This window comes from Sinohyriopsis cumingii, chromosome 6, assembly GCF_028554795.1.
Source record: "Sinohyriopsis cumingii isolate HCF-2022 chromosome 6, ASM2855479v2, whole genome shotgun sequence".
In the NCBI taxonomy this organism is placed as follows: domain Eukaryota; kingdom Metazoa; phylum Mollusca; class Bivalvia; order Unionida; family Unionidae; genus Sinohyriopsis; species Sinohyriopsis cumingii.
Window position 1 is genome coordinate 71,600,485 of NC_142966.1, and position 12,811 is coordinate 71,613,295.

Consider the following 12,811-nt stretch of genomic DNA (forward strand, 5'->3'; position numbering starts at 1 on the left):
TAGAACTAGTTATATATGATATGCCCCCTAGGACTAGTTATATATGATATGTCCCCTAGAACTAGTTATATATGATATGTCCCCTAGAACTAGTTATATATGATATGTCCCCTTGAACTAGTTATATATATCCCCTAGAACTAGTTATATATGATATGCCCCCTAGAACTAGTTATATATGATATGTCCCCTTGAACTAGTTATATATATCCCCCAGAACTAGCCATATATGATGTGTCCACTGGAATTAGTTATATATGATATTTCCCTGGAACTAGTTATACACAATATGTCCCCTGGTATTAGTTATATATGATATTTCCCTGGAACTAGTTATGCACAATATGTCCCCTGGTATTAGTTATAGACATGTCCCTAGAACTAGTTATATATGATATGTCTCCCTGAACTATTTATACATACAGTGTGTCCTCTAAAATGAGTTCCCAACTGTATTTCCCCTGGAATTAGTCACATACTAAAAGTAACCTGAAATTAGCTAGTTACGATATGTCTCCTGGAATTAGCTAGATACAATATGCCCCAATGAATTAGTTACATACAATATGTCTCCTGGAATTAGCTAGATACAATATGCCCCAATGAATTAGTTACATACGATATGTCCCCTGGAATTAGCTAGATACAATATGCCCCAATGAATTAGTTACATACGATATGTCCCCTGGAATTAGCTAGATACAATATGCCCCAGTGAATTAGTTACATACAATATGTCCCCTGGAATTAGCTAGATACAATATGCCCCAGTGAATTAGTTACATACAATATGTCCCCTGGAATTAGCTAGATACAATATGCCCCAGTGAATTAGTTACATACGATATGTCCCCTGGAATTAGCTAGATACAATATGCCCCAGTGAATTAGTTACATACGATATGTCCCCTGGAATTAGCTAGATACAATATGCCCCAGTGAATTAGTTACATACGATATGTCCCCTGGAATTAGCTAGATACAATATGCCCCAGTGAATTAGTTACATACGATATGTCCCCTGGAATTAGCTAGATACAATATGCCCCAGTGAATTAGTAACATACGATATGTCCCCTGGAATTAGCTAGATACAATATGCCCCAGTGAATTAGTTACATACGATATGTCCCCTGGAATTAGCTAGATACAATATGCCCCAGTGAATTAGTTACATACGATATGTCCCCTGGAATTAGCTAGATACAATATGCCCCAGTGAATTAGTTACATACGATATGTCCCCTGGAATTAGCTAGATACAATATGCCCCAGTGAATTAGTTACATACGATATGTCCCCTGGAATTAGCTAGATACAATATGCCCCAGTGAATTAGTTACATACGATATGTCCCCTGGAATTAGCTAGATACAATATGCCCCAGTGAATTAGTTACATACGATATGTCCCCTGGAATTAGCTAGATACAATATGCCCCAGTGAATTAGTTACATACGATATGTCCCCTGGAATTAGCTAGATACAATATGCCCCAGTGAATTAGTTACATACGATATGTCCCCTGGAATTAGCTAGATACAATATGCCCCAGTGAATTAGTTACATACGATATGTCCCCTGGAATTAGCTAGATACAATATGCCCCAGTGAATTAGTTACATACGATATGTCCCCTGGAATTAGCTAGATACAATATGCCCCAGTGAATTAGTTACATACGATATGTCCCCTGGAATTAGCTAGATACAATATGCCCCAGTGAATTAGTTACATACGATATGTCCCCTGGAATTAGCTAGATACAATATGCCCCAGTGAATTAGTTACATACGATATGTCCCCTGGAATTAGCTAGATACAATATGCCCCAGTGAATTAGTTACATACGATATGTCCCCTGGAATTAGCTAGATACAATATGCCCCAGTGAATTAGTTACATACGATATGTCCCCTGGAATTAGCTAGATACAATATGCCCCAGTGAATTAGTTACATACGATATGTCCCCTGGAATTAGCTAGATACAATATGCCCCAGTGAATTAGTTACATACGATATGTCCCCTGGAATTAGCTAGATACAATATGCCCCAGTGAATTAGTTACATACGATATGTCCCCTGGAATTAGCTAGATACAATATGCCCCAGTGAATTAGTTACATACGATATGTCCCCTGGAATTAGCTAGATACAATATGCCCCAGTGAATTAGTTACATACGATATGTCCCCTGGAATTAGCTAGATACAATATGCCCCAGTGAATTAGTTACATACGATATGTCCCCTGGAATTAGCTAGATACAATATGCCCCAGTGAATTAGTTACATACGATATGTCCCCTGGAATTAGCTAGATACAATATGCCCCAGTGAATTAGTTACATACGATATGTCCCCTGGAATTAGCTAGATACAATATGCCCCAGTGAATTAGTTACATACGATATGTCCCCTGGAATTAGCTAGATACAATATGCCCCAGTGAATTAGTTACATACGATATGTCCCCTGGAATTAGCTAGATACAATATGCCCCAGTGAATTAGTTACATACGATATGTCCCCTGGAATTAGCTAGATACAATATGCCCCAGTGAATTAGTTACATACGATATGTCCCCTGGAATTAGCTAGATACAATATGCCCCAGTGAATTAGTTACATACGATATGTCCCCTGGAATTAGCTAGATACAATATGCCCCAGTGAATTAGTTACATACGATATGTCCCCTGGAATTAGCTAGATACAATATGCCCCAGTGAATTAGTTACATACGATATGTCCCCTGGAATTAGCTAGATACAATATGCCCCAGTGAATTAGTTACATACGATATGTCCCCTGGAATTAGCTAGATACAATATGCCCCAGTGAATTAGTTACATACGATATGTCCCCTGGAATTAGCTAGATACAATATGCCCCAGTGAATTAGTTACATACGATATGTCCCCTGGAATTAGCTAGATACAATATGCCCCAGTGAATTAGTTACATACGATATGTCCCCTGGAATTAGCTAGATACAATATGCCCCAGTGAATTAGTTACATACAATATGTCCCCTGGAATTAGCTAGATACAATATGCCCCAGTGAATTAGTTACATACAATATGTCCCCTGGAATTAGCTAGATACAATATGCCCCAGTGAATTAGTTACATACAATATGTCCCCTGGAATTAGCTAGATACAATATGCCCCATTGAATTAGTTACATACAATATGTCCCCTGGAATTAGCTAGATACAATATGCCCCAGTGAATTAGTTACATACGATATGTCCCCTGGAATTAGCTAGATACAATATGCCCCAGTGAATTAGTTACATACGATATGTCCCCTGGAATTAGCTAGATACAATATGCCCCAATGAATTAGTTACATACGATATGTCCCCTGGAATTAGCTAGATACAATATGCCCCAATGAATTAGTTACATACGATATGTCCCCTGGAATTAGCTAGATACAATATGCCCCAATGAATTAGTTACATACGATATGTCCCCTGGAATTAGCTAGATACAATATGCCCCAATGAATTAGTTACATACGATATGTCCCCTGGAATTAGCTAGATACAATATGCCCCAATGAATTAGTTACATACGATATGTCCCCTGGAATTAGCTAGATACAATATGCCCCAATGAATTAGTTACATACAATATGTCCCCTGGAATTAGCTAGATACAATATGCCCCAATGAATTAGTTACATACAATATGTCCCCTGGAATTAGCTAGATACAATATGCCCCAATGAATTAGTTACATACAATATGTCCCCTGGAATTAGCTAGATACAATATGCCCCAATGAATTAGTTACATACAATATGTCCCCTGGAATTAGCTAGATACAATATGCCCCAATGAATTAGTTACATACAATATGTCCCCTGGAATTAGCTAGATACAATATGCCCCAGTGAATTAGTTACATACAATATGTCCCCTGGAATTAGCTAGATACAATATGCCCCAGTGAATTAGTTACATACAATATGTCCCCTGGAATTAGCTAGATACAATATGCCCCAGTGAATTAGTTACATACAATATGTCCCCTGGAATTAGCTAGATACAATATGCCCCAGTGAATTAGTTACATACAATATGTCCCCTGGAATTAGCTAGATACAATATGCCCCAGTGAATTAGTTACATACAATATGTCCCCTGGAATTAGCTAGATACAATATGCCCCAGTGAATTAGTTACATACAATATGTCCCCTGGAATTAGCTAGATACAATATGCCCCAGTGAATTAGTTACATACAATATGTCCCCTGGAATTAGCTAGATACAATATGCCCCAATGAATTAGTTACATACAATATGTCCCCTGGAATTAGCTAGATACAATATGCCCCAATGAATTAGTTACATACAATATGTCCCCTGGAATTAGCTAGATACAATATGCCCCAATGAATTAGTTACATACAATATGTCCCCTGGAATTAGCTAGATACAATATGCCCCAATGAATTAGTTACATACAATATGTCCCCTGGAATTAGCTAGATACAATATGCCCCAATGAATTAGTTGCATACAATATGTCCCCTGGAATTAGCTAGATACAATATGCCCCAATGAATTAGTTGCATACAATATGTCCCCTGGAATTAGCTAGATACAATATGCCCCAATGAATTAGTTGCATACAATATGTCCCCTGGAATTAGCTAGATACAATATGCCCCAATGAATTAGTTGCATACAATATGTCCCCTGGAATTAGCTAGATACAATATGCCCCAATGAATTAGTTGCATACAATATGTCCCCTGGAATTAGCTAGATACAATATGCCCCAATGAATTAGTTGCATACAATATGTCCCCTGGAATTAGCTAGATACAATATGCCCCAATGAATTAGTTGCATACAATATGTCCCCTGGAATTAGCTAGATACAATATGCCCCAATGAATTAGTTACATACAATATGTCCCCTGGAATTAGCTAGATACAATATGCCCCAATGAATTAGTTACATACAATATGCCCCAATGAATTAGTTACATACAATATGTCCCAATGAATTAGTTACATACAATATGCCCCAATGAATTAGTTACATACAATATGCCCCAATGAATTAGTTACATACAATATGTCCCCTGGAAATAGCTAGATACAATATGCCCCAATGAATTAGTTACATACAATATGTCCCCTGGAAATAGCTAGATACAATATGCCCCAATGAATTAGTTACATACAATATGTCCCCTGGAAATAGCTAGATACAATATGCCCCAATGAATTAGTTACATACAATATGTCCCCTGGAAATAGCTAGATACAATATGCCCCAATGAATTAGTTACATACAATATGTCCCCTGGAATTAGCTAGATACAATATGCCCCAATGAATTAGTTACATACAATATGTCCCCTGGAAATAGCTAGATACAATATGCCCCAATGAATTAGTTACATACAATATGTCCCCTGGAATTAGCTAGATACAATATGCCCCAATGAATTAGTTACATACAATATGTCCCAATGAATTAGTTACATACAATATGTCCCCTGGAAATAGTGATATATACATTATGTCCTCTAAAAAATTTTCCCTGGAATTGGTTACATAATGTCCCTGCTCTTAGTTATATATATGTCCCTTGGAATTAGCAATATAACATATATTCCATGGAATCACAAAGTTTTTTATATATGTATTATTATTGCAGGTTGAAAAACAAAATACAATGTATTCCAATTATTGGCATAATGTTTCAACCAAGTAAATCAATGCAGTTACCCTGATTATGGATATAAATGGGAAAAGACTAAATATTTTTTTCACCTATTTATAATTACAGTAAATTTAATCAAGCAGTCCTTTAAGTGAGAATTAATTACAACTGTACTTTCTGCTGTGCTTATTTGAAGTAATATGCAAAAATAAACGAAGTCATAAATAGGATGAACTTTAATTATACCATCAGGTCTCATAGGATACAGACTGGATTGCATTGGGAATAGGACAGTGTTACAAGCTTATAGCAATGTTTGACAAGCTTGTAGGACAGTATGCTATTAGCTTACAACTTGCAACAAGTACACTGTTAATATGTTCATCAAATGAAATTTGTACTAAATTGTTCTTTCTTCATGGTTATGCATTTCTATAATCATTCTTGTATTTCAGCGGCAATTAGTATAGTCACCTAATTAAGCTTTTTTGATTTTGCCCAAGACTATAGTACAGTAGTATTCTTTTTGAGAGATTTTTGTCAAGAGAGGCCACCCCCTTATCAGAGGCAACCTTACCTGATACCAGAGTAGTATATTATTGCAATTTATTTCCCTTCCTCCTTCCTCATGAGAAGTCATGCTATTTCAAGGACACTTTTACATGATAGACAGATTGACTCCATAAGAGGAGACCACTGAAGCATTCATTTATGCATGTATAACTTTAACCAATTTCATTGTCAATTCGGGATAATGAAGTTTCACTTTTAAAGTAATGTTAAATACATTTCATAGTTTTCATGATGTTATATTAGAATCCAGTTTATTCCAGAAGCACTGACAACATTAGAGTTAGGATGTTGGACGCATACTTTGAGCATGGTAATAAATGTTTGCATATTTATGGGGTTTTTTTCATCTAGTTATCAGAAATGTTGGTCCTATTTCACATCAACATGCTTTCATATAAGTACCATTTCTATAGCCATTTTTATTGACAAAAGTGAACAAAATTTTTAAAAATAAAGCACTGAATGAAGATGAAGATTTTAATATTTTCAGCTAGCAAGCTTCGGTGGACAGGTGCTTTTGACCACATTGTGTTTAGCGGATCCATGGACTGTTCATTCAAACTTTGGTCAGCCAAAACAGGTGAAAGGGCAATGGGTTTGATGATGATGATGATGATGATGATGATGATGATATTTGGTTGATGATGATAACGGTAGTCTTGGAAGTAAGGTCATGTTTAAATTAAAGTAAAAAAAAGTTCTGAAGGTAAAAGAAAGTGAGCTGCCATATTTACTTGCTTCTATGTTGGGTCAACTGCAAACAACATAGACCATGGTCTACCATCGCATAATGTGCCAACAGATTAGGGTTTGTTCAACTGACTACTCCTAACAAACTCCATAGACCCTGATCTACCATCACATTATACAACAGCAAATCTGGATCAGTGTATTTTTCCATTGGACACAACTTATCAGTGAGTGGTATATTGCCAATTTAATTTTTGTTAATATAGTTTGTGGGGCTGATATCATACAAGAAAAGTCTAACTTTGATTAATTGTCATGATTTTCACTTAAATGTGTTGGAAATAAAAAAATTTATGTATTACAACTACTAAATGTTATGTTTCAAGTTCTTCCTTTAAAACAGAGTTTTGCAGTTTGTTAATTATGAGATGGCCAAAAATTTTAAAATGAAACCACATTGTCATGTGTGTCAAAAATAGATAATTTTGCACCAGACATTGAATATACTGTTTGACATACACGTGAAATGAAAAGTCCATGAAAATCTTTCTCATTTTTACTTTTTAACAGATATTAGCTTCACAAAATATAAATTAAGTTTGGATTAGCACATGCATATGTAAAGTTTAATTCACACATTTGAAAATTTTGTTTATCTATAATATGTTGAACACTGCTATACTGCAGAAGAAAAAACATATAAATGAACTGAAAACATCAGAGGATCTTCATATGGTTTGTGTTGTCACAATGTTGGTGTGTGTTCACTGCAGTGCCTATACACTAGTCTACAGTAAAGAATGTAGTCTGAGTAAAATAGTTTCATTAAAAAAAAATTGCCACACTAAACCTCAAATTCTGATAGGTTTTAATTCATCTAGCCCTTTTTCTTGCCAATGAGGAATTAAGTTTGTGACAATTTCTGACCTGAGAGTAATTAATAAGATAATGCAGTGATTGCTGGAACTTGAAATATGGATACAGTATATACTTGTTTATGAGTCCAACTGCACAGACCCAAATCTGCCAGCACATTATCCACTGGCAAATCTTGGTCTGTGCAGTTTGTTTGTAATCAGTAGAACAAACAACATACACCCTAATCTGCAGGCTCATTATGCCTTGGCAGGTCAGGATCTTTGTTCTTTTCAATTTGACTTGACTTATAAGCAAGTATATATGGTATGTCCTGCTCTTTCTGGTCCAAAAAATTTAAAGCGTCATCTCCTTTTTCAGCTTTTGCATCAGCAATATCTGACTAGAAAGCAAACAGTGTCTTATGTTCAGTGTGGAATTGTGTAATAATGTGTAAGTATATGTAGCCATTTTAAACAAGAATCAACTTTGTAATGTCACAGTTTCTAATGGTGGCTCACAATGACAATGCAGTCTGATTAAAATTAAATCTCCACTGTCCTATGTGAGGATCAGACAGCAACCACTTAAGGGTCATGTTCTGGTGAGCTTTGAATTAGGCAACTAAAACGCAGCCTTCAAAACTCTGAAAGTCAGTCAAATCTTTTTGCACACATTGATGTACTTCAGTCGCACTGCTCAGTCTCCAAAATGCAAAGATCCAAGACGTCATCTACTTGGCTGATAGAATTAGAGATTATGATAATAACTTAGGTCACCAGAACATGTCCCCTAAGCAGGTCACTGTTAGATCTTCACCTAAAGGAGATCTGATTTTAATCAGATTGAGTGACAATGATAATATGGTATTTTCATGAGATTTTCTTTTCTTTTAATCAACAAAATATTTTCCATTTTCCATTTCTATTCAAGATGTCTCATGTGTGCTATCTGTTGCTTTATGTAATAAATGTGGATTGAACTTTCACTTTAATATTTACTTTCAGGCCAACAGATTAAATCTGTTTACACATACAATCCAGTCACCAAGCTAGCCTACCACCCTGGTCAGGATTTAGTTATCACTGTATCAGGTAATACATACTAGATTAATGTCAGTACAGAGGTTATTGTATTGATAACCAACAGATATCAGCATTCATGCATCATATGACTTGGTTAATCAGACTTTTTAAAACTCATTTGATATATTTGATATTGCACACAGTGAGGAATATTACATAATTGTCTTACTGAAGCGATTTGTATAATGTCATATACATGTAAATGTGCTGAACTTCAAAGTAAATACACTACATATTTGTTGGCATTTTTGGAACAGAATCAGTATGAGTAATGAGCAATAACTTAAATCTTAAATTTGTCTTTATCAGATGTATAAAATATGTTGAATTATTTCACTTTTACGAAGACTCATGGCACACACAAATTATTTATGAATACAAACTAAATAAGCATTTAAGATTCTTCTTCGAATACGTTCCCAATCACATTACATTAGCAATATTAGCCTGGTACCTCACGAATCCAGTCCTACTAAAATACGAAACATATCTTATCCTGTCTATTTGTAGATAGACATAGGGCAGTATCCATTGCCCATTACCTCCCCTTTATACCACCAGGTGTCAACTGCTTTTAGCTTCGTTGCTTTACAGAACACACGTGGTACCATAGCCTTTGACAATTCAGCCCTTTTTATTTTACAATTACTGCCAATTTTTCAGTAATTTGTATGACCACCATTCTACCATGCTATTGTTGACCTTGCACAAAGTTGTTATGAGTTAACATATGTTTGATTTTATTCACTTACTCCATCTGTCACGGAGCTCTTATTAGCAAAATCATAAAGTGCTGATATGATAATTATGCTTATTTTATTTATATTTCACACTGTTTTAATAGAATTACAATTTAATTATTAACTAAGCATTGCGCATAAGTTTGCATTAGGGCCATTGGTTTCTGATATCATACTTTCACTGATCTTTAGTTTTGACAGTGTTTTAGCAACCTAGTAATTTCAACTCATTACTGGTTTCTGCTTGAGTCTGTCTTTTTGTGTCATTTCAGTAGAATATCAATTTAAATGATCTATATGCAACTTCAGAACATGTAAGCTTACCATGAATCCTGTTTTGCTTATATTATGTATACATTGTTTCTGATAAGCAGCATCTATAACACGTAGTCAGTGGAAGGCTGGGTTATGCTATTAACTAGTTAGTCACATGCTAATTTGTTAATATATGCTTTGTTTTCTCTTCTTGTGTCATTTTAGGAGAATGTTTACTATATGCATGACATGCACATTCACAGCAATCGTCTGTTTGGCATTGAAGGGAAGAAAAATGGAATAAATCAAGGAAGACAACCTATGGTTCATTGTTGGTAATACCGATGCATTAGGTAGCCCACGAAGCGCAAACCCCTCCCCCACCGCATATCCGAGCATGACCTTTTGGGCTGTAAGTATAGTCACATAGGGTTCAATCCAGATCCGTTTGATCCAACTCTTAAAACAACGTTACCATCCATCCAGCAGTCACGGGCCGTCCTGACATTGCCTACCATCCTGCTGACACCAGCAGACCAGTTGTCCCAGCTTGGGGACCTTTTCGTTAAAATGATCCAGCCAAATAAAAAATTGGTAGATCTCACTGAGGAGGAAGAAACGGACTTACAGTGACAGATGCTTTCAGAACAGATCTCCCAGGACATGACAAGAATGAAGCCGTGGTTCATATGTATGCTAGCCTGTTTGTTTAGGGTGGAGAAACCTGCTACATGCCCATCAGAGCAGGTTAGGGTTATTGTTGCAGATACCCGGCAACAGCCATGCTTGGGAAACGACAGCCAGGATTGCTAGAGTCATTGACCAGGGCCACCTCTTTAATGGGTTCGGCCAGTCTTGCTCTTGATACTGCATGTTGCATGTATGCAATCCAAGTGACTCCTACCTTATCATAGCCTCCCTTTCTGGATGACTTTGTTTGTGTCACCGTTGATTTGGAGAAAGAATAGAGGAAGTTTGGAGGCAGGCATCTCAGGAACTCCCCCTCCACCTCACCACCCAACCCACATGGGCATTTGGAACCACTCAGTCCCTGCAGTGTGAAGGGATGATCAGCGGCCTCAAGACAGGGGATCCCCTTAGTCACACATGCGCTGATATCGATCCCTGGGATGCAATTGTACAGTGTCGGTATGAGCTCACTGGACCTCAATATTCCCTCAGAATGGGAGGATAGCTGCTCCAGGTTATTCTGAGGGGCTTTGGGTTTTGTTCATCAGCAATCCTCTCTCCCCTTTTCGCAAGTGCACCATCAGATCAGGAGATGGAAACCTTCTTACAATATGAGATACAGTCATTCACCAAAAATAAATGGTGTGGGTCCGAGCTTGTGCAAAGGCCACAATCACCAGTGTTTTATTCAAGGCTGTTTCTTTTTCGGAATGTAAACAGGGGGATGAAGCCCACCATTGACTGGGGTCACCTCACCCAATTCAAGTTTGAGATGGCAAGGTCATTCTACCTCTGCGTCAGATAGGGCAAGTATGCCATCAGTCTCGATCTGACAGATGCATACTTTCACGTTCATATCAACCCCGTCTCTCGCAAGTTTTTTTTCCATTTTGCTTACTGCCACACCGTTATCCTCTGGCCTCAACATCAGCCCCTAGGCTTTCACTTGGAGTATGGATTGCATCATCTCCCTGTAATGGCCAATATCATCTACATTGAAGGCAGGATACCTAGGTGGCATCCTACAGAAACACATGGTCAGTTCTATCATACTCCAAAGCAGGAACAATCTACCTTCTCTTCTACATCCTTGAGGCCCTTGAATGAACTGGGAAAGTAAGACATTTGTTCATCCCAGAAGATTCGTCCATCTGGATATGGAGTTCTTATTTCCAAGCAAAATCCAGGTTGGCTGACCATTGGAACCATGCTGAAGTATCCCCAGGTGGAAATAATGGTAGGTATCGCCGCCAATGCACACAGTGGGGGTGCCCACCTGTTGCTGACCTTCACTACCGTCAGGGACACCTGAGAGCCAGACAAATGTCCTCTACACATCAACATCCTAGAAATGAAGGCTGTCATAAGCACCTTTCATCTCTGAAAAGATCACCTCTGAGGCGACAGTGGTCCTCCTTTAGTCCGACAACTCAGTGGTGGTGACCTATCTCAAACAAAGATGCACCAAATCACACAACCTGTGTGTTCTGATTTGGCATTTTCTATGTGGTTACAAAAATTTCCATCTCAACAATGCAACTCAGACACATTTATGGCAACATCATTGTCTTGGCCAAGAATCAGTCTTGAGGTAGTCACGTCCTTCACATGGAATGGTCTCTCCATCAATCGGTCTTCACTCAGATTTGTGCACTTTGAGGGCATCCGATGATTGACCTCTTTGCAAAGAGGTGGAATCAGAAGCTGCTCACCTTCATCTCTCCAGTTCCAGGTCCAAAACCTTGGGCTGTGGATGCAATATCAATCATCTAGGATGGGTTCTGGGCCTTTGCCTCCCCTCCCATGGTGATGATACTGAAAATAACCTAGAAGTTACAAAGACAGAATGTGAGGATGATTGTGATTGCCCCTTCTCTGATGGGACAAGCCCTGGGTCACCGATATACTCTTTCTAGTGATAGTACACCCAGGAAACTTCCTGCCAACCCAAATCTTTTTCAGCATCCACTGTCACATGTGTTCTTTCCATGCCCAGCCCACCCTCTTCTTCTACATGCTCGGCTTTTACCAAACCAGCTTTGCGAGTCAAACAATTCAAACCTTCAATTGTGGGGAGAATCTCAAGAGTATACAACTACATCATCCACTGCATGCCTCTATCCCTCAACTAACCAACTTTTCTCTCGTTCTTTGAGGAGAAACAATCAAGCCCCAGTCACTACTGAATGCTACTACCCGATGATACTGGACACATTTTGGCATCATG

General features: G+C 37.7%; 1 protein-coding gene across 1 annotated transcript in view; it reads left to right on the top strand.

The window, feature by feature from the left end:
* The window catches only part of LOC149797181 (uncharacterized), a 63,509-nt gene that overhangs the window by 33,231 nt on the left and 17,467 nt on the right, over positions 1 to 12,811 (top strand). Inside the window, exons 10-11 of the mRNA XM_089961867.1 lie at positions 6,760 to 6,849; positions 8,822 to 8,908. Coding sequence (XP_089817993.1) covers positions 6,760 to 6,849; positions 8,822 to 8,908 — 177 coding nt within the window. The remainder of the gene's footprint in view (positions 1 to 6,759; positions 6,850 to 8,821; positions 8,909 to 12,811) is intronic.